Raw genomic sequence first — 24,826 nt, 5'->3', positions numbered from 1 at the left:
AAGTTTTGTTACTATTAAGGTGTCAAGCAGTAATGATTATTATTTTATTGTAAAATAGATAAATTTAAAAGATCAAAAATAATCTATTTTCAATATTCTACATAATAATGTAGATTTTTTTCAGAAAACCTATTGATACTTACACTTATGCTACCTGCTCTATTATCATCCGTTTTCTCTTCTGAAGGAAATACAGCAAAATTTTGCAATACAACATAATGGTTGTTATCATAACAATATCGAAAAAAGCCTCCACATGCTGACAACATCAGAATTAGAAAAACAACTCCTACCCTAAAAAGACAATTAATTACATTAAATTAAGACTTGTTTTCAGAGATAACACTATTTTTTTAATTATTAATATATTCCAATATTTATTCTATAATTTTATAGTTCACAATAGTTATTTTTATATTAATTTAAGAAAATACAGTCAAACCTTGGTTTTCGAACATAATTCGTTCCAAAAAGTTGTTCTAAAACTGAAACAAATTTTCTCATAAGAAACAATATAAAATAGATTATTCTGTTCCCAATCCCCAAAATAAAGGCTTTTTTACTTTTCTTTTAGCTGTATTTCATGCTAAAAATGCCTACAAATGCAATGTAATATTGTATATAACAGGTTGGCAATGCAGTGTCTGTGGGCACCTTTCAGATTTGCCCTCTAGAACTGTCGTCATGCAAATACAAATATATATACTTATAATTTTATTTAATTTAATTTTGTGTTATTTTATGTATGTACTTTTAATTTTATGTTTTAGTTATTACATGCATGTATAATCTTTATTTTGTATATATACATACATACACAGGGTTTCTACTCAAATTCTTGTTTTAAATTCCCTGATTTTTCCTGACCAACTTTGTCCAAATTTCCTGACCCTCACATTTCTTACAGTGTGGAATATCGACATAATAAACCAGCATTTTATTTACTGTGAACATTGAGTACATCTATCCCTCTTTTTGCACAGTTGATAGGGCCTATGTTTCAAAGACTGCCACATTAAAAAAATACAGTAGAAAAATGCTTGATAGAATCCACAACTTAAATGTAATGAAAAAATAAGCAATTTACAAATGAAACATGAGCTTTTTATTTTATCATCATTTATCATTATTATTTGTATGTAAATCTAGTAAATACAAGGTAGCATGAAATCAACAAACAGTATTCTTTGATGTACAAATAGTACTGTACTGTGCTTAATTAAACTGAACTCTTGACTTAGAAACACGTAATTTTAAAACCAATCTTTCAAGAAAAAGAGTAACTTTTTTTAAACTGCAACATAATTTTAACAAAAAGTTAAATTTAAAAATTTTCAAATAAAGCATTTTTTCCCTCGTAAAAAAATCGATCATGTAAAAAAAAAAAAAAGAATAAGTTTCCTTTTGTCAACCCACATTATTTCAAAATTGCGTAAAAATAGATTTTATATAAAGAGGGATAGGTGTAAGTTTTTACTATAGCTTCTCTAACAAATGCATCTAATTTATTATAAAATCTTTTTATTTTTTTACAAAATGGACAATCAAAATACAGAGAAACTTCTTAGTATTAATTCTCTTTTTTTCAAAATACAGATAATTAGAAAATAAAAAATTAATTACAATTCACAAAACACAAGAACTATTATATTAATGTAGTTCTAGCTTTTTCTACTCAAGTGTATTTATTTTCATTTCAATCTTTTTTCTTCCTTTTCGTGATCTTTTCTTAACATTTTCTTGTGTTGTTTTAAATCCTTAAGTTATTGTGTAAGTTTTCTTTTTCTTCAGCCCTCAATGCCTGCTGCTTTTGAATATCATTTTTCTGTTGCAAAGATGCAATATATTACTGTCCAGATCCTCTGACTTAACATTTTCTGGTCTATATTTATTTGATCAATACACCACCTGCAAAATGGATCCCACCATAAACTAAGCATTGAGCAACTAAACTTTCTTCCTTAAGATTTTCAATCAACAGTGATTTGTTAACCAAGAAACCACTCTTAACACTTGCATTCCCAAGTGAGAAAGAAAGAGAAATTTTGATAATAAGCAACTTCAAGATCTATCATCCTTCATAATTTCACAATAAAATGTGTCCAGACCATCATCATCACTCCTTTCAGATATGAAGTCCTTAACCTATTCAATGTTGAAATTTTTCTCTGTTGCCTGTGACACCATGTTGAATTTTCATTGATGTTAAGTCTAACAAATTTTTCTTTTTTTTAAAAATAATAATCATGTTTACTGTGTCGTTAAAAATTATTTTTTTATGTTGCAAAAACAAAATAAATATATTAAAAAATATAAAAGCAAAAAAAATTATATTTTAAAAGTTCGTTTTAATATAAAAATTGTGACACAGCGACATCTAGTATCAAAAACGTTCCGATACAGACACGAAAATATTGGGAATCACCCATACAGGTCAATGAGGTCAACATGAAAATTTTTGGGAACAATGCAGGACAGGTTAAACTTTGTAAAATAGGGTTTTATGGACACTTTATTGCAGAGTATATCATACTGTTCTTTTGCTTTGACAGCATATTTCTCATCAATCCTGTTTGTATCACGTAGAACCTCCAGTAAAACACAAATACAAAGCCTTCCCACATTTGTACTTGACAGGTACCTTCCTACGCCTTATAATCTAATGGATTCTCTGATTTACTTACGTCAATCAAAGAATTGGAGTTTGCAGGAGAAGTCATCATTGTCTTTTCAAACAATGGAAAATCCGACTCCAATCCAATCTTGGAAGCTGCACTGTCTTGACAAATTCTCAAGTTTTTATAAAAAAACTTTTGTTTATTCCTTTTTTCTCTAATAATTAAATTATTTTATGTTTTTCTATTTTAGTGAGTTCCAGGACAATTCCAGAACCTCACACTTGTATTCCTATGATGTCATGGTATTATGAAAATTGGAATTCTTAAAACTTATAGAATTTAAATAAAATAAAATAAATACAGAAATAAACATCAAACGAAATAACAATTATACGTTAATAAAATATATAAGTTTAACGCATAGAATGGTAACTACAAATCTCTTTCTTTTGCAATATAACTATAAAAATTGTTTTGTTGTTGTTCCGCACAAAAGATAATCAAATTTATTTTAATAATTTAGTAATTTAATTAATTTTTTAAAATTTACCAGCTTTTTAAATTTTAATTATAAGCAAGTTAACATTGGTTAAACTATTGGATTACCTGCTGATTTTCAAAACTATATCTATTACAGGCATGATCAATGTTGCCAGTTTTTAAGCCCTAAATTTGCCAAAATCAGTGATATTTGTTACCCAACGTCATTTCTGTTAAACTAATTATTAAACTATGTATCGAAGTTGCGGAAATTAATGGAAGAGAGAGGGAAAATACACTTGCAGTACAGTGCTTTCAAGGAAAATCATAACAACAAATGTAAAAAGCTCATGCCAACCACATAGTGGTTGGCATGAGCTTTTTACGTTTGTTGTTATGATTTCATCTTTTTATAAATGCATCTTTTTTCAACAATTTCATCTTTTTATAATTGCTGAATTAGTAAAATTAAAAATTAAACACTATTACATAAAAGTAGTTTATCCTGTTATCCCACAACTGTAAAATTATATGGCTTCAGAACGGTGAAAAAAAGCCATTTAAAAACGGATTCTGGTATATTTTCTTATTAAAGATTGCAGCATTACTTCTTGTCACCTGCAGATGGTTACACTTGGTCAACCATATTCAGCAAATGAAATCAACAAGGCAGCTAAGGAGACAAATTCCCTGACTTTGTATGACTTTTTCTGAACACTAATGAAAATTCCTAATTTTCCCTGACTTTCCAGGTGCGTAGGAACCTTGTATATATTTTAAAACAAGTACATTGCTTATTCATTACAACATTTTTTTTTTTTCTTCCAAAATTTAAACTATCACAATGTGCCCTAGATGGTTTTTAAAATTTTTATTTCGCCCTTAGCAAAAAGGTTGCCAATCCCTCGTATATATAATACTGTATTATATACTGTATAATAAATTTTTGTTATTTAATTTGACTTAAGTACCTTTAAAGACAAATTCTTGGATACCATTTTTATTACATGAACCTACTGTAAATTACCTCAGCTTACACCAATTAACAAAATTTGAGAGGATGATATTATTTTTAAGGTCAGGGTAGATTGTCAATATAGCCCACACTGACTAATTACTATAACTACTACTAATGTCAATAAGCCATTAATTGTTTTATTGTCCTGTAAAAGAAAACTCTCTTCCTGATTTTAAGTTGGTCAAATTACAATGTTATTTTTTTATTGTACTCGGATAAAAATACTTTAAAGTTTGAATAAATAAATTTAAATTTGTTTTTGTGTCAGTGAGGGGGCTTAAGTTCCTGTGGATCTCTCCCTGGATCTGCCATTGCACTTGTCCCTGCTTCAGCACATGATTACTGCATAATTAAGCTATATGAAAATGGACAATCTTTTAATATTGGAAACAGGTTGTCATTGTTCACAATTAATATTTGTGCCATTTAAACTGCCACAGACAATTTCAGATTGTTTCTACCATATATGTCTGGATATTGTCATGAAAATGCATTATGCTAATGTTCAAAATATCACATAAAATGCCTCTATGATCTTCCTCAATTTTCTTACCATATTTTTTCAGATTGATTAGCATGCTGCATTTAACCAGGTGAGACCAACATGCCAGTTAAGATAAAAAAATAAAATTAATCAGATTAAACAAAACTACTTGTTAATTAAAATTTAATTAACAAGTAGTTTTGTACTCAGAAGACACACCCAAAGGAAGTTAGATCTTTCCTTTGGATATGTCTGGATCCACTACTAGACAAATGATTTAATCACAAAGAAATTCTGTGTTTTCTTTGTGAATGTAAAAAAGTAACACTGATTAGGCATTACACAATATGTGTGTTTCAGGGTGATTTACAAGTTCCTGGACACTGGCAACATTTTTGTGAAAAAAGATCTCTAGTACTGTCAACACTTCTGTGAATGCAAACAAGTTGGTATCTGCATCATTCTCAAAGCACATACTATCATTGTATAGAGCTGTTGTTTAGCATTTGAAACATCTTGTCTTTTGTGGCAGAACTCAAGATGAACCCCATGAACTAATGGAGCAGCAGGCACAAGGGAGATACTTGTTTACAATCCTATGTTCCAAAAGCCAAAAGACAACAAATTCTGGTGCAGGATTGTAACAGGCAACAAAAAATGGATCTTTTTCAGAAATCCTAATAGAGGAAACTAGTGGCTCTGATCAGATGACATGCTAGCACAACAGGTTCAACAAGGACAACTTGAATGAAAAGTTATGCTGCACATTTGGTAAAATTTGGATGGTCCATTGCATTGGGAATTGGTTCCTAATGACAGCCATGGATGGCAACCTCTATGATGAGCAACTGGAATGGGTGTTTGAAGTCCTGAAAACTCACTATCCAGCATTTTTTAATCAAAATGCATGCACTGCTGCAATGCGATAATGCTCCGGCAAACCATTCCAGATTGGTTCAAGAAAACTTAGAGGAACTGAAGAGAATCAAAATTTTGCCACATCCAGCATACATCCTTGACCTCACTCCATCAGATTTTCACTCTTCTGGTAGTTGACATATTTTCCATGAAAACATTCCTTCAATACAATGCATGATCGTTGACTATGGAATTTGTGAGTTTTTGGCATTGAAACTAGCTAAGTAGTATAACTGAGGAATTTGCCAACTTGCAGGAAGATGGGTCAAGAGCATAGCTAACAATATTGAGGAATTTATTTTGAGGAATGACCATGTCTCTGTGTTTTAGTATCAATAGAGTTTTGTATATTTTGTCTGTATCCAGGAACTTTTGAATCAACCTGATATTCAAGTTTTATTTTTACATATGGGTATTATAATGTTTATCCTGATTAACCATTATAATTTCTTTCAATTACAAAAACAGTCAGTTTTGTTTAATTTTTGTAAAAATAAGTTGTCTTATTGGTAATTTTGTAATTTTTCTGAACTGGGTAGATCAATGATAATCAACAGAAACCCTTCCTTCAGTGGTTCAAGGAATGAGAGAATTTTAATTATGATAGCCATCTCACAGAACCATGCAGAAGCAGGATTTATGAGTGTGTAATCAAATTCTTTATTGAGAAACCAACAAGAATTTTAACCTGCAATAAAGCTGAATGAATTATTTTATGGCTCGTGAATGATAGCAATGTGGATCTGTTTTAGATATTTTATAAAATTTTGCTTTTTAATCAATTTCATTTTAATTTAAATTGATAATGCATTGATATAGGGCAATGCTATTCATTAATTCAGATTTTAGAGATTTATACTGATAATATATAACTATAGTTAATAAAATCATTAAGATAGAGTTACAGTTAATATTAAGTAAACTTTGTTCTTACATTAACAAAATGGGGTATTTTTAACATTAATGAGCATTTTATTTTAACACTAAGTTCAATTATAAAAATAATTTAATATAAAGAAATGCACAAATATTGTAGATATTTTAAAATAAAAATTTCAATAGATCTATTAGAATTCAATTAATTTTTTTCCCTAAATTCATTACTTTAATTAATAATTTTAAATATAAAATAAACATACTAACCAAAAGTACCAAAGGGAATACACATAATCACAACAAAGATTATCTCCGCAGCAATACTGCTCATCTCCACATCTAATAATAAACCAAAAGAATTAAGTATATTTAATTTTTGTAAGAAAAAAAAAATCTCTTAAAAGAATTTAGATTTAAATATACTTACAAATTATGGTTACAGTAATAAGCAGTAACCTAAAATAAATACAAATATAATTTAAAATATATTCAAAAATGAAAAATGTATTTACAAAACAAAACATTAACAAAATGTTAATATACAGGTATCCTTCGTATAACATGGTAATTACATTTCGAAAAAGTGCCATGTTATGCGAATCCATGCTATACAAAACAAAGGACTAATGCAAAACGTAGTGTTACATTCCAGAAGTTAGCAAAAGTATACTATTCTTTCTCATTACTAAGAAAAATATGTTTATTAAAGCAATCACAATTTATCTGTAATCAATAATTAATTAACAATCACAATTAAACATACTGTATTATGTGTTAATATTAATTTTAGTCAAACCAATCATTTTTTTTTAATACAAAATATCATCATCATGTCAACTTTTTTGTTGATCTTGATCAGAAGTTTCATATTTTTTATTTTTATCATAAAAAATTTTTATGGATGATGAAATAAAAATATGTTGATCAAAAGTTATTGTAGCAGGTCACATTTGTTCAGTTGAGTACTGAGACTTTTTCCAGAATTTGTTCAAATACCAAATTGTTTAAGTACATACTGCCATATTTCATATGTCATTTTTCTGAATGAAATATTTACAGTTATTTAGATAAGTAATACCTATGGTTAAAAAAAGTTTAACAACACTAACCTAAAAATGTTTAAATAAACTTTACTAAATAGAAGATTAATCTATAAAAACAAAACACAGTGACAGTCTTAAAGGCTATAATCTAAAAGCAACCACAACAACACCTGGTTGATAGAAAAGTTAGGACAAGGAAGAAAAAAAAATGCACTGTCAGTTTTCATTAAAGTAAATTGGACAAAATGCACAAAATAATTTGAAAATTTCAATATTCTAAAATCCATGGGAAAATTTGAGACAACATGCATTCTTACTTGAACAACAACAACAACAACAACAAAAAAAAAAAAACAATATTGAATAACCAAGTTTACATTTAAAAATTGTGAAATTCTGCACAGAAAATTTCCAAAACTGTGTTAGAGTGAAACTGAACTGAAAGTCATGTTATACAGGGGATATTCCAATTTTCAGTGTTACAGAGAAACCATGTTGTACAAGGGATACCTGTACTTATAATCTAAATTTTAATACAAGTATATATTTTCAGCAATAATAAACTTCTTTATGTATAAATTATTCATATAATTTGACTAGTATGAAAGAGTTTACAAATAAATACAATTGTACTAACTGAATACAGAATCATATGAACTAATGATGTATAAAATATTCTCAAATAAAATTATAAATTACTGTTGATTAGTAAAACACTCAAGTTCTGAAGAAACTAGAAAAAAAATATATATATATAAAAAGATAAGTTTAATGTTTTTGGAATGTTTGAATCAATTTTTTAAATTAGTTATTCTGTTTGAGTATACAAAACATACAAGGTGTGTTTACTAAGTTTGAGAACTGAATTTATGTATGTATGTTTGTTATGTTAGTTATGGCAACACAACATTTGGGCAATCTGCCTAGGAGGATGCTCTCTGGGAAGTCTTTTAATGGTAAATGGTCCCTATTCAGCATTAAAGATGTGGAGAAAAACTGGAAAACTCCATGTGGCCAACCCATCCTGACCAAGTGCAAACCTAACACCAAACTATCAGTGTTCAGAGAATGGAACCATTTGCCACTGGTGGGCCCCTGAATTTATATATTTATAAATGTTTTTGGCAGAAATGAATCAATTTAGTGTCCATCTTCAAAATACACCACTCCATGATCTATACAAATCTTTGCCCTTTAGTAATTTACTTCTGAACTTACAAGGAATCTTCTTGAAATGCTATTTAGTTTCCTTCATATAACCTCCTGGATTTCTGAAATGACTAAAATTGTCTCCCTTTCAAAACAAATTTTAATTTAGAAAGTGATCAATTGTGGCTTGCCAGATTTGTTCAGGTTCCTGTTAATTTTAAAATTAACAGGAGCCTCAATTTGGTTATCCATGTATCCATCTGTAAAATGAAATAATATAGAAAAACAGTTTAATTGATTTAAAAACTACTGTATATCTCGGCGAATAAGACGATAATTGAATCATAAAAAATAGCCCCTAAAATCCGGGGTCGTCATATACGACAGATACAAATAAAAAAAAAAAAAAATTAGATTGAAATTTATATAAATTAAAACCATTAAAAAAAGACAGATAAACCGTAATTATTTACTAGAAGAGAGTAGGGTATGTACCCAAAATAGAATAGCCCATAGAATGTTTTTGTGAATAGTCAGTCATTACCGGAATGCCCGAATCAGTGTGAATGTTTGCAACAATCGCAAGGCAGTGCTGCCAGATGCAAAAAAATAAAATTTATTTGAAAATTTATAAATAGGACATAATTCCATATACACTATACAGTGTTGTTATCCAGATGATGATCGCTGATGTAAACTAGTGTATCGTAGGCAGTTGATAGTTTGGGGGTCGGTCGTCTTATAGGACAGATATATGTTAAAACCATAAAACTTTGACGAAAATTTATACCTCGTCTTATCCGCAGAGATATACGGTACATTCATGGTTGTTAAATTTAATTAAGTTTTGTTTTAATAATAACTATTTTTACATGGGAGAAAAGATATATAAACAGAAAAATGGAATAAGTATGGGCACAGTGATTGGACCAAAATTAGCAGATATTTACAAGGTGTGTTCATAAAGTAATGCAAGTGATTTTATTGTGAAGCGACTGCGCATTGTAGCACGTTCGGAAATTCACCCAAAATGCATAGTTTGTTTTTTTTTTAAAATAAACAATTGCTTTTATGTTCCAAATATCCTTGGTTTAAGTTCTCTCTCTTTGATAAAAGGCAGATAAGGGGAAAAAATGAAATCAATTTTTACATTTTTAATTTCATTGTTCTTAAAGATTGTTTTTATGCTAAAACCAACAAATAGCATTCTTTTTGGGATTTTCCTTTCAAAAAGCTCCTTTCATGTGGGCATAAGTAATTACTAGGGCATGCAAAAATTTGTATAAATCATGGAGTAGTGTATTTTGAAGACTGACACTAAATTGTATCATTTATGTCAATTTATTTTTGTAAATTTAGTTCCTGAACCTACTAGACACACCATGTGTTTTGTACACTCAAACAGAATAAATGATTTAAAACAGTCATTAAATTAAAATAATCTTATGCTGGAATTACAAACATTTCAAAAACATTAACCTTTCATTCAATAAAAAATACATTTTCTAGTTTCTTCACAACTTGAATGTTTAATTAATCAACTTATTTATATGGAGCAATCGCATCTCAAAATTGTTTATTTCCAATCAAAATTATTATAATAATAAAAGTACAATACTAATAAGTACATAAAAAACATCATAATATGCAGATATAAAAAAAAAATTCAGAGAGAAATTAAAATACACAGGTCTTAAAACTGTCACTTTTTCATTACATTTCACAAAATTTATTACAAGTTAAATACTTTCCACAGACTAAATTCTTTGTATCTTGTCTTAGACACACAATTTTATTATTAATATATAAATTATAAATACTGTTGCTCTTTTATTGCATCTTAATCCTGTAATCTCCAAAAATTTAATATCTTCAAAAAATTTTATGCTGTACAAAGACACTTGAACATCTGCTTCTTTGATCTGCTTGACTTTGATGATACTATTTCTTTTTTTTTTTCATGTTTCATGCTTTTTTTTATGATAATTATTTTGCCTCTTGAAACAAATTTGAGACATGTAATAAAATTATCCTAAACATTTCCTTAAGATAATTCAATGTAAACATTTAGGAGACACTTGTTGAAGTTAGTTTAAAAGAAAGTTATACCAGGTGATTAAAGAGGAGTTTAGCAATGCTGTAAGTCAGCAGTCTGAATGGCTCATTATTTGTATTATTGACTTTCAAATGTAGAGTTAGCTCATATTGTCATTTAAATTAAGTGTTGCAATAACTGGTAATGCTTTACTCTATAAAATAGAGAATTTTCATTATGGAAAGTTACATAAAAAATAAAAATAATCAATAAATTAAAATAACACACTTTAAATGAAAATATCCCTGATCATTTATGCCAACAAAGTTTTGTTTATAAATTATTTAATAAATGGTGGTCCACAAGGTCAGTACTTAATAAAAAAAAAAAGAACTTCAAATGATTATTTGTTGTGAACTAAAGAAATAATGTTAAAGTTTAAATATTTCTCATGACACACAGTGAACCAATAACAAGTACAGAAAATTCACATGTTTCCAAACTCAAAGTTATTCTAATTCTTAAAGAATCCTTTTCTTTTTTATTTGATCACCTGGTATCTATTTTCATATCTGAAATATTATCAAAGTCAATGAAAATATAGATTGTATAGAATATACTGTAATAGAAAATATATATATTTTCAAAGATTTAAAATTCAATTTTTTCATGAATGTAGTAGTACTACTGGATGGACAGATGACCAAGGCAATAAAGGCTTTAGCTATCCAACAATATGAATGGCTTTTATAACACATTTGATAATTTAATTTAATAAAAACACATCCTATTCAAAAACAGATGAAGTTAATAAAATGATAAATTCATTCAAATTTCCTGCAACAATGTCTGAAATTTCAATCAAAATAAAAAAATTGTATTTTAGTCTCTCACTTTCTTTTCATATACGAAATGCAAATTTTAATACAGAAAATAAATATAACTACAAACAATAACTAATTATATTTTACTGCTGTCATAAATGAATGTTATTGCTTGTTTAAGCCTAGACTCCACATTACTGAAATCTGCTATGTAATCATAAAACTAAAAGCCAAACTGACGAAACTTTCAGTTTTAGAACGTTCAGTTGGACCGAAGTGAGACTGAAAGCAGAATTAAAAATTATTTAACTTTTCCGTTTTCATTCCGTGCTTCTGTCGTACTGCAACCAATAAAAACGCAAGGATTTGTGATGCACCTGCATTAGTCATGTGTAGTTTGATCATCGTAATGGCAGAAAGTGTAGCAAAAAGGATGAGGCAACAAATAAATTTGGAATTATTCATCAAAGAAGTTAGAAAGTACAGATGTCTATACAACAAAAAATGTAAATAATTCAAAGATTATTAACAATGAAACTGTTAATAAATGCAGAGAAAGTATGGCAAAATCCGTAGCATCATCCATGTCTAACTCTATGACAATTACAGAACTAATCAATAGATGGTGCATTTCCATATAATGTTCATTTTGTGCTAGTGGAATCAAGTTAAAACGAAAACATAACTGAAACAAAAACTCTCTATGTTTCAGTTCTGTTTCTGAGTTTCTGTTTTCAGGTAATGTGGAGTCCAGGCTTTACTTTCGAAAGAACACTTTAAAGTTAATGAATTATTGAGCATTCAAAGTTTTATTGGATCAATAAGATGACAATAACAAAAATCTTTTGACTAATAAGTCAGGACAATTCAAGCAACATTCAGATGCATTTGAGATAACTTCAAAAAATAAAAAATTAACTTGAATGTTTTTAGACAATAAACTATCTGTACTCCAGATATTTATATTGTTTTATAATTTACACTGGGAAGAGTACCGTTCTAAATGATAAGTATACATAAATGCCAGTTACATCTAAAATTGTATTATCATTATCAGACAAGGTTACTGTCTAACAACAGATAATTTTTATTCTTCCCCACAGATTATCTTGTATCGTGCCATACAGATTTTTATGGAACTGTATGGACAAACAGAAAAAGGTCCCAGCTGAGATTCATAAAAAAAAAAAAAAATTGAAAAAAAAAATGAAAAAGGAAGAAACAGTGGCAATGCAGAAGGGTAAAGTGATGATTATGAAATGGTAAGATAAAAGAGCTGTCACTTTACTCTCTACAGTCCACAATCCTAGTATGATAAGTAAAGAAACTTATGCTGATAAAATAGTAATAAAGCCACAGGTTGTTGTCGTCTACAACAACAAAATGGGAGGTGTTGATGTTTTAGATCAGCATCTCCATGATTATCCAGTGGCGAGAAATATTAAGGAAGAAATATTACAAAAACATATTTTTTCATTTACTAGATATTTGTTTATTCAATTCTTTTATTTGAAAAAATTATGTCTCATCTCTAAAATCACACTGCTGTCAACAGCTGGACACCTTAGAGCTATGAAGGAGTACATGTCAGGAGATGCAATTTGATACAGAGTACAGCAGCGCATTGTTTATCCGAAAACCGGTTATCCGAAAGCTTTCCAGTCGAACTGTGTCATGCTGAATCGAACGTTTTTGATACTAGATTAACTTCTAAAGTAATGAATGATTGACACATTGGTGTTGCGGCGTTACAAACGGTGATTTGTAATATTTCACATGTACTCGCAAGCACTTTCAACAACTTACAGTTGTCATCTTCAGGCGAAAATCGAATACTGTAATTTTCGAACAAATTAGCTTTTTAACGGACTATTTAAATTACGTAAAGCACGTGGATGGAATTCCTTAAACATATTAAAATCGTGATAACTATTATAGACGTAGAAACATGCTGTGATAACATAATACCCCAAAATATATAAAATATAGATAGTGGTGCCATATTTGGCTGTGGTGTACCTGATAAAGACAATTTATAATTTAGATTGTTTAAATAATGATATCCATAATTGCGGGATTTCTAATGTTGGTGCATTGCACGGTGTTAAAGTGGATATGTAAAGGCTCTTCCATATGAATACCTCTCTTCGATCATCGCAACATTTTAGCAATTTTGTATGTCCCCAAAGTGGAAGATAATCCTGATTTAGCACTTTTTTAGCTAACTCTGTTGTTGGTCTGTTGGGTTTTCTGTTGCCCATAGTCTCATAACCAACTTTAAAATGCATGTTGTGCAACAATAGAGATTCTCTCACGTTGAATGAGAAATTGGAAGTTCACGAAATCCCATTAAAGCACACATTATCAGGGGAAGAAATTATTTACATAGGAGCAACCACAAGAATGCTACACTCCCACATTCTCGAACACCAAGAAGATATCAGAAACAACAGACCAACAACAGAGTTAGCTAAAAGTGCTAAATCAAGATTATCTTTCACTTTGGGGACATACAAAATTGCTAAAACGTTGCGATGATCGAAGAGAGGTATTCATATGGGAGAGCCTTTACATATCCACTTTAACACCGTGCAATGCACCAACATTAGAAATCCCGCAATTATGGATATCATTATTTAAACAATCTAAATTATAAATTGTCTTTATCAGGTACACCACAGCCAAATATGGCACCACTATCTATATTTTATATATTTTGGGGTATTATGTTATCACAGCTTGTTTCTACGTCTATAATAGTTATCACGATTTTAATATGTTTAAGGAATTTCATCCACGTGCTTTACGTAATTTAAATAGTCCGTTAAAAAGCTAATTTGTTCGAAAATTACAGTATTCGATTTTCGCCTGAAGATGACAACTGTAAGTTGTTGAAAGTGCTTGCGAGTACATGTGAAATATTACAAATCACCGTTTGTAACGCCGCAACACCAATGTGTCAATCATTCATTACCATACATTGGCGTGAAGTGTAACAATATTATTCTTCTAAAATATAATTTTTTTGTTTTTATATTTTTCAATATATTTATTTTGTTTGTACAAAATAAAGAAATAATTTTTAACAATACAATACCCTCGATTATTATTATAAAAATTTTCGATAGGCTTAAAATCGACAAAAATTCAACAAGAAGTGACAAGCAAAGGAGAAAAATTTCAACGTCGGATAGGTTAATATATTTTTTTGTACATAATCGGTTATCTGAAAAAATCAGTTATCCGAACAACCCCGGTCACCAATTGATTCGGATAAACGACGCTCTACTGTATTTGGTGCCCAAATCATATGCACATAAAATAAACCAGACTTGTAGGCAGTCAGGGGCCCAAGAACCGGGTCAAAATAAAATACAAAATGTTGAGACTGTTTCTACAACAGACACGAGTGCAAGATTTGCACATGCATTGCTCACAAACTGAATCAATAAACAAATGCAAATACAATTTAGAACTAGTAGCACCATCTATTGCCCTCAGATGGAACTTGCGAACAGGTGTCAATTGGCATGCACCTGAACTCATGCATTGGGAAGTTTGAAATGCAAATGTTGCATTTCCAGTTGTCACCAATCATATAAAAAACGTCACATTTTGCAACTTGTGAAATTGAATTTTGGCAAACGTGTGACACATGTTATGCATGTATTCTTTTGCTCCCATCGTTTCAATTTTCTTGTGTGTTGCTGACACCTCATTTGGATCCCTTTGACCCATTAATTTCGTTGAAAATGCCTCCTGGGTGTGGCTGAGGCTGGCAAAGTTTGAATGATCATGCTCAAAACCAGTGAGACCAAAGAAGATTGGAGAATGATGAGACCCACTTTGAGCATCAAAGTGATCCCGCTTACTGTACCCAAGAACAGGCCCGCGAGAACGCAACCTGTTATAACCACAATGGCAACGAAGCCTGTCATAATGTACACCAGGACCCTGAATACTAGCACTACAAACAAGACCAAGAGAACGAGAGGTGCTGAATTGCCTGTGGTTCTCCGACACATACGAGCAATCCATCAAAGAGGGACCAACCCATGTGTGCAACTGCTGCAGGAACCTCTTTTTTAAGTCCTCTGTCAAATCAACCACCAACCAAGACCACACTATATCACAAAAATTGCTGGAGCTATTCAACTGGCAAAATTATCAAACTGAATTGCTGAACATTGTCAAACTATGCACCACTTGTCACAAAAATGTCAACAGCAGCAGCTTGTCCTGTCTCTGCCTTGCCACCTACCGACTACCCACCATCCCTTCCCAACTTAAAGATCTCATCACTCTCGAGGAGTGCCTTTCGAATTCCAACTACCAGTCTGGCCAGAAGAGTCCACAGAAGTTCGGAAAGTTCATCTTCCACAATGTGGAGCACCTGACCAAGAAATTCGAGGAATGTTTTCAAACCAGATCTACAGAGTAGCTGATGCACATCTTTTAGCGGAAACATGTGGTCACACTGACACCATTTATAACTTCCAACAGTTGGCTTCCACGAACTCATCCACATCCCTAGTGCTTGTGGCTATAATGGCATGGGAAGTCTTGTTGCGGTGCAAGAGGCATTTCTTGGCAAATCTCAAGCTGGTCACATTCACAATGCAGATCTAATAGAAATGTGTGTTTCCACGCTGGGTGGCATCACCATCATTTTGCGATATGCATCCCCTCGGGCAAGTCAACGCACCCTCTTCAATGCTCTCAACCATTGCATCCTGATTCCCATGCCAACCTCCTTGCTTATAGTCAGAGACTTCAACATCAACTTGAAGAATGACGATAAGGTTGGCCCTCTAATTGACCTCATGACTGGCCTTGACCTTTGTAGTCTCCTCGAACCAACAGTCAGCACCCCCAATCAAAACACAGAAACTGATGTGGCCTTCAGCAACATCAACTGCGCTCAGGCCGCCATTTACGAATGTGCCACCTCCTACCACAAGCCACTCTTCATTACAAATTAGATGGCCTTTCAATCCAACCAATTAATTCATTTAACATTCCCTATTCTCTTAAGCTATTATTCTCTTTAATGGCTAGTGATTAAATTTTTCATTTGAAAATAAACAGATGTCATCATCTTTGGCAATCTATTTCAATGAAATCAAGACACATTCACTTTGTTTCTAAATATTTTCATAACAACTGATTCAAATTTAAAACTGAGTTTTCATGCTCACTTATATTATTATGCCTGATGGCAGCCTTCCACCAGGTGAAACTCGTACACACTATGTCACACAACGAACACCTGAAGTGGCTTGAGGCCATTCAAATCTACAAATCATTCCTCAATGAGAACTGCTTCAATTTTAAGGATGAGTTGGTTCTGTTGACAGCATGGCTGGCGTTGATGAACTCCGAACTTTAAGGTCATGGTAGGTCAACTAGACGAACACACATGTCTCATGTAACACCTTATAATTGTTTCTCAAATTTTCCTTTAACGGTTTGTTCTTTCCCATCAGTTATTCAGTCTCACACCTGAGGAAGAACTAACAGCAGTTTGAAAACATTTGTGGTGATCTGCATCCTTTGTTTTTTATATCACACTGGTTATAGGTTCTAAGAGTGCAGTATTTTACACATCCCGGTGTTTTGCAGTGTAATGTAGTATTTCAATAAACTGTTAACTATAAACATAACAAGCATGATTAAAAGGAATTAATTTAAAAAATTAAATAATACAGGTATACCTCGCCTTATGTCGTAATTGGTCCCAGGAGAGGCGACGTAAGTCGAAACTACGGTGGAAAACGCCAATAATGAGCACTTAAAGACCACTAAATAAAACGACAACAAAGAAACACAGATGTTTTCATGTTTCGTTCTCTAGGATTTATGATGATTATATTAACATTTACTGTAAATGTACATATTTTAATATGATTTTATTTGCTTTTAATGCTTTTCTAGTGATATTACAACTTCAATATTTGTGGCGGACGAATGTAAAGTTGAATAAAATGACTTAAACTTGATTTTTATTTTTCCATATACTTTTTTGACAAATGACGTATAATTGAGAACGATGTAACTCGAGGTATACCTGTAATTGGCTTTAACTAATATATATATTACATATAGTATAATATACATGTACTGTACTGTACAGTACATATAATATATATATAATAATATCATCTTAAATTCTAATTAACAAATTCTCAATTTAACTCCAAAGCAATAACTAACTTTAGAAATTTATACTACTGTTACAATATAATTAATACACGACTCGAAAAAAAGAAAAAAAAAAACAAGATCACATATGCTAAAAGAATTTGAGTCAAAGCTATATATTTTGGAATACATCATTCCATTTTTCCATATCCCAGAAATCTGAATGAATTTGTTTGAATTTCTGTTAAAAGTTCAAACAGCCTTTGAACACTTCCAATACTCTGGTTTCATTCCAAACTTGTAGAATCTGAAGAGAGGATGATGTAATCCCAAAAAACATTTTATTCCAAAATAAAACTGACTGCTTCAATTCTTTTAGCATATGCAAACTTTATTTTTATTTAATATGAAGTTGATATGCAAGAAAACGAAACACTGTTCATTAAACAAAATTAATTAGACTTTACTAATTAATCTAATGCACAACACAAAAGCAAGCACAGAATTTACTCTAGAAAGCTCTGGAATGAAAAAGTTCTAGAAATACTTAATTTTTTTTGAAGTTATGTCATTGCCTCACTTGAATAGTCATTGACTTTTGTTTGCAATATAGCACTGGGTGATCTGCTAAGAGGGATGCCTCCTTGGAGGTCTTTCTATTGGAAACTGGCTACTATGTAGGTATACTAACAAAGAAAATGCAGAAATCTCCACTTGGTCTTATTGGAAAGGCACAGACCCACGACCAACTACCAGTGTTCCATGGTTTTAGAGTAGTCATTAGCCAAGGCAGAAGTCCATTTCATTATAATTACCATAATTAAAACACACTCCCCATCAGCTTTACAATTACTTTTACATAACTATAACTTATATATTTACACAAAATTGTCTTTTATGTAAAAAAAATATATTTTACATCCTGATTTAATTATATATTACAAATTTTTGCCACAATTTTTTCAAATACTTATCCTTTTATTTTAAATATAACTGAATATTTTCCTATCAATAGTTTTTCTCATGGATATTTTAATACATAATAGATTTAATGTTACTTCCTCACTTAACACATAACAGGAAACCATATCTGCTTTATTTATAACAATCTGATTGTATTGCATGTTTTCTTATTACAGTAATCAATCAATCAGAATGTCAGAAAATATTAGTTAGTGCAATCTGACTATATTCTTTAATTAAGTTAAGAAAATTTATTTATTTTGGAGTTAAAAGATATATAATTTTAATATAGTAAAATTATTTTAAAATCTAAGATACATTATTTGATAAAATCTCAATTCTTCAATGATGAAAAACTGATTGTTAAGCTATTTTTTATAAACTTGCATTTTCTTTAAAAAAATACTCTAAAAATAAGATATAGGCACTTATATTATAGTTGCTATATTTCACATATCTACAGATTTATTTATTATTAAAATGGGGTCATAGTTACTATATTTTGAATGTAAACATTAAGTCATTTAAAAAATTTTTGTAAATTCTAAAAATAAAAATTATTCTCAGATTAAAATACGAGTAAAACTACTCTTTTTATAACTGATTTCGAGTGATTTATACTAGCAAGCAAATGATTAACGAAAAGATACTGCACTTCAACCAAAATCTTGTTGTTCATTAGATTCATAGCTTCCAAATGCATTTCGCTAACAAAGCCTCATCAGTGGACAACAGATGAGGCTTTGTTATGAGGTGTGTGATCGATAATAATATAATATAATAAACAAAGAAAAAGATAAGTTTTTACGAAGGTTCAAGGAACATTTCACGATTGTAAGTACACACAACACCATTAACTTAAATAATGGGATGGAGATAGATGAAGTGTGGGTGGAAGTGGTAAGGGCCAAATAGCACATAAACAGACAAAAAGCTATTAGAACAATGCCTTGAGGATAGGACATCGATATAGTGTAGCACTATGTTTTAGCAAAAGAGGTTATTTCATTATAATATAAATCATTTGAATGCTGTAATTTTAATAATTTTTGTAATATCTGTATGTTTCCCTATTGTAGTTATGTATTACCTGAAGAGGGGTGCAAGTAAAACAAATTTTGCACCCGAAATGCATTGTAATGTAATAAAGGCTAACGGTTGTAATCCTTAGTAATTTTTTGTCTCCGATTAAATGCGGTTATAGGTAAAAAACGATGGTTGTCTTCTGTATTAACCCATGAAGTTTTTTAATCTTAAGAAGTCTTTTTTAAAAGATTGATTTTTTTGAAAAGTTCAATATTGATAGAAATAAAATTTATTCGATTACAGCCGATGATGCTCCTGCATTAATTGGTAAAAATAATGGATTTATTACTTTATTCAAAGAATCAGCTGATCATGATATACTCAACTACCATTGCTTGATTCATCAACAGCAATTATCTGCTCAAAAGTTAAATATGGATCAGTTGATGGCAGATCTTGTAAAAGTTGTGAACTTTATCAGATCTCTGGGCTTAAACTATCGTGAGTTCAAAGCATACTTGAACTCACGATAGACTTGGAAGAAGTTTGCAGTGAATATGAAGACATTATTTATTTCTCAAAAGTCATATGGCTCAGTAAAGCAGCAACTTTGTAAAGATTTCAATTATTGTTACCTGAAATAAGAGTTTATGCAAAGCAAGAAGCAAAATGTAGATTTTTAAAAAACAAAGAATGGTTGAATGATCTTGCCTTTTTAGTAGATATCACTGAAATGTTGTCTAAACTTAATTTACATTTACAAGGAAAAGACCAGTTATGTTGCACAATGTTTGAGCGAATAATAGGTTTTACTAAGAAGTTAAAACTTTTGACAACACAATTGAAAGCTGGTGAAATTGTGCACTTTCAGAGTTTACTAAAAAGAAAAGAAGAATTTTTTGTGAATTTTGAAAGATATAGTAAATTTTGTGAAGTTTTGTTAAAAGATTTAACAAGCTGATTTTCTGACTTCAGAAAAATACAAACTGAATTAAAATTGTTTAGTGATCCATTTTCTTTTAATTATGTAGAAGCACTAGCCAAATACCAGCTACAATTCATTGAACTTCAAAGCAGGGAATCTTTGAAAACTTATCATAGAGAACATTCCCTTCTTAAATTTTATAAAGAAGTTCATTCTTTCAATGAATTTGATGAAATTGTCAATTTATCTAGAAAACTGTTATGCATGTGTACAGTACATTACTGTTATAGTATAATTTATTTTTTTACTGTCAATAATACAGTATTTTTTGTAATGATATAAATTTGTTATTAAAATTTGATATTCACATTTTGAACTTTTTAGAAGTATATATTTTTATAAAGTACCATTGTGGCCTGCTGAATATACCCAAATTTCTAATTTGGCCCATTAAGAAAAAAGATTGGACAATCCTTGTATAGAATATAGATATTGTATTCATACTACTATTATAAATTATCTTCATGCAGTTAACTCTCTTATGCCTATTATTGTCATTTATGATGGTGAGATTACAGTATTTCTCTGGAATTCATGATTACAAGCTAATTGCCACACTAAGTTTCTGTGGAACTTTACATGCTTCACTCTTGTAACAATATGGTTCAATTCTGTTATTATGTCCTTCATTTTTGTGCAGTGTATATATATATCCTCATAGAACTCTGAAAACAATAATTTTGTAATAAAACGGGTCATTAATTAAAGTCCACAGGGAAGGAAATTTTAATTAATAATCAAAGGTAAACATTTAATTAATATATTATTTTATAAGGCATGCATTAATCTTAAAATAATTTTTTGATGTATAATAAGCCTATTGGTTAAAGTGCATTATATTCTAAAGGGTGACCAGATATGTCATTAAGAAGAATATTATACTTTTTTAGCAATTTATATAATCAATATCTTTCCCCCCTCAGCATAACCTCAAATTGTTCTCATTGTTGCTAGCTAGAATTGTATGTTATTTATGTATTTCAATTTATTTCTTCAGAATTAAGGCAATATCATGGAAAAAGTACTAATATAGCGAGGTATTAACAATTATTCCTGCAAGATAGGTATACCACACAAAAAGCTAACTAATTTAAATCTTTATCACTACATTAAAGACTTCCAGAGTAGCAGTTATCAAGATTTCCTAAGTTATCTTATATTTATTATTGTTGTGGAACCTTTATAAGATTCATTGATTGCACCATTTATTCATAAAATAAAATTCAATTGTCTACAACTGAGTCATATGTTTCAGACCAACTTAACCTCTGTCAATATTGCCTTGTCTCTCCATCTTTGTGTACTCTTTGGTTCAAAAATTTCTGGTCACTTTTCTTTCTATAATTAAATTTTAGTATTCTTCGTTTAAATTTCCGTTTTTGTAGAAATATTTTAAAAATATTTTAGATACAAATATAAAATATTCATTCAAAACTGCATAAACATGGTATTACAATCTTGGAAAAAGTAAAAAGCAATTAATATTTCTATTTTAAATCATAGTAATAATTGAATATATATTAGCAACACAAATTATACAAAATAATTATTAAAATAATTTAAATTGCTAAATTAACATTTAAATGTCAGAAACAGGATATAATGTCAAAACTTGCTTATCTGCAATAATCTCTAAAATTAAAAAAAAAAAATTAGGTATCTTAATTTTGATGTTTAAGGCTGTTTGTAATTTCTTTGGTTATGCATTTGATCTCCAGCAAATGGCATTAAAAATTTCATGCTTTTTCTATGGGAAAATTTTTTTCTAAAAATTTTTAAAAATGGAAATAGGTAGAATCAAACAGTTTCATTGCATTAGAATCCTATTTAATTTTTTTTTTTATTAATGTATGGTTTAGAATTTTGAAAAAATTGAATTGGTTAATTTTCCACGAATTTTAAATGTCATAGAAAATTTGTACAAAATTAACAAATCCAATTTTCAAAATTCTGAACCACATGTTAATAGAAGAATTGGTACTTCTTGATTAATGGGATGCCAGAAGACTATCGCATTTAACAATTTAGCCCACATGACTGTGCTAGCTTGGAGTAGCCCACTTGACTGTTCATGTAGTACTTGATGTTATACAGTTTTACAGGGGATGGGGGCTCACCCCACCAAGGCACACGTCTACCTGCAAAGCATGTAGAATAGGCAGTAGACTGATACATGTCAAAAATTGACCTTGGGAGACAAATATCATGCGAAAGGTCAACAATTCTGGGGTAGTAATAGGTCAATGATTCAGCTGGCATCCCATTAACTGAAAAGTATCAAATTAAATAGGATTCTAACACAAGAAAAAACTGATTTTAGCTACTTCTGTTTTTGAGAATTTTTGGAAAAGAATTTTCCCACAGAAAAAACATTAAATTTTTACTGCTTTTTACTGTAAGCAGTAGTTGTGGGTTCAAATTCCACTCCAGGCTAATTCTTTTCTTCTAGAATATTCTAAATTATCTAATATATATTAATCTAATTAAAATTTTTACTGCCCTTGCTGTAACCAAACACATAACCAAAAAGATTATAATCAGTCATAAATAAAAAAGTAGATGAATGTGATTAAGAAATATCTTTCCTGAAAATTTTAAGAAAGGTAATTAGCTAAAAATAATCATTACATAATTTAAACTTTAAGTCACAGCCTAATGATTATATAGCACTATTATTAATATAGGCTACATTTTCTTTTCATTAAGAATTTTATTTTAAATGTATTAAATCTTTATGAAGCATTTAAATATCCTATTTTAATAATAGGGTATAAATATTCTATTATGTAATGTTACTTTTACATTATTTCCAGTTAAATTAAAAAAATTATAAAAACAACATAGATATATATATATATATACATATATATTTTTTTCAGTTAAAAATAAACAATTTCTAAATATTTCCATACTTTCAGTGAAAATAAGAGCATGACCAATTAGTCATAAGGATAAAAACATATGGTAGATGTAAAATAGATGGAATACCTTCTCAATAATCATTCATTTGTTTATATTCTTTTCAAAAATACAAAAATTATTTCACTGAATATAACAGCAACATCTGTATTATTTAAATTATTTCTATTATTCAAAATTAATTTAATAGAACATGTTGCAAATTTATATTTAGTAACACAATTGAATGTTATTTTTTCCATATTTAATAGAAAATTTTAAATATAAATAGTTTTTTTTTTTTTTAGAATTCAAAATTACATTTTAAATTTAAGAGATGGAAGCTCACATACAGAAAAATGATATATTTAAACAAAATTATTACAAAATAATTGTAGAATTACAAATTATTATAGATTATGTTTACAAATAGTTATTTTAATAGAGTCAACAGAAGATATATGCAAAAAATGATTTATAGATTTGTATCAGTTCATTGGATTCTTGTCTGATGTGATCAACAAAAAGATATGTTGTTGCTATAGAGAAAATACATTCGAGTGATTATATCATTACTAACAGTTAAAAAAGGGAAATTAAATTAATGTAAATGAGACATTTACATGATAATTTAATGAGAATAAACATAAGATTGGATTCATATTCGATTTTAATTACATGACTTTTATCTCTCAGTACTTTAAATTTACAACTTACTTCCTGTATCACCATAACACTTAAGTAACGAAATGAATACTTCGAAATCATTATTAATAATGTTTAAATACGTAAACACGTATTAAAAATAGTTAAATCACAAACCTCACTAACAGAAATAGCAAATGAAATTATTAACACGGCAGACTTCAAAAACATCATATTCGATTCGTAACTTTCACGCCAGACGAATGTTAACCAAAATTAATGTCATTATCTAAACTGAAATCCGATTGGTCGTTCGAGAAAGGATAACTATTGCTAACCAATAAAAATATCTGTAATAACAAACGTATTCCCGTATTAGGTTAATTTGGAGCGTCTCCGTAGATCGGTCTGAAAAATTATATATATATTATTATCATCTTTAATAAAAAATAATTTTTTATAACAAAAAATTACTTTTTATATTAATCCAAATATTTTATAATATAAAACTTTAAATTATAAAATTTTTCGTTATTTGTTTTAATACTTACGTACTAGAGTAATAAGTATTTTTGTAAAATGATCACTGATTGGTAAACGAAATGTAAACATTGCAATATCGACCAATAATACGTTGGTTGTCATTATTTGTCGATCATTTTTGTACCGAGTAGTATCTGAAATTACAAGAGAGGGAAGTTTCTTTGTCATTTGCAATATTTG

The 24,826-nt window shown here is 29.5% G+C and overlaps 1 protein-coding gene across 2 annotated transcripts in view; it reads right to left on the bottom strand.

Moving 5' to 3' along the window:
* LOC136985680 (uncharacterized) overlaps window positions 1-24,464 on the bottom strand; it is a 32,460-nt gene extending 7,996 nt beyond the window's left edge. Inside the window, exons 1-4 of one of the 2 annotated variants that reach the window (XM_067283008.1) lie at window positions 24,290-24,464; window positions 6,822-6,850; window positions 6,662-6,733; window positions 144-294 (exon numbers count right to left, since the gene is read on the bottom strand). In XM_067283008.1, coding sequence (XP_067139109.1) covers window positions 144-294; window positions 6,662-6,733; window positions 6,822-6,850; window positions 24,290-24,337 — 300 coding nt within the window. In that variant the 5' untranslated portion in view covers window positions 24,338-24,464. Of the gene's footprint in view, window positions 1-143; window positions 295-6,661; window positions 6,734-6,821; window positions 6,851-24,280 lie in introns of both variants that reach the window. The other variant, XM_067283007.1, reaches the window with a different exon arrangement.
* Window positions 24,465-24,826: the final 362 nt, after the last annotated feature.

Source organism: Centruroides vittatus, unplaced genomic scaffold, assembly GCF_030686945.1.
Source record: "Centruroides vittatus isolate TY-2023 unplaced genomic scaffold, ASM3068694v2 contig_975, whole genome shotgun sequence".
Taxonomy (NCBI): Eukaryota; Metazoa; Arthropoda; class Arachnida; order Scorpiones; family Buthidae; genus Centruroides; species Centruroides vittatus.
This window is presented reverse-complemented; position numbering and strand designations above follow the sequence as displayed.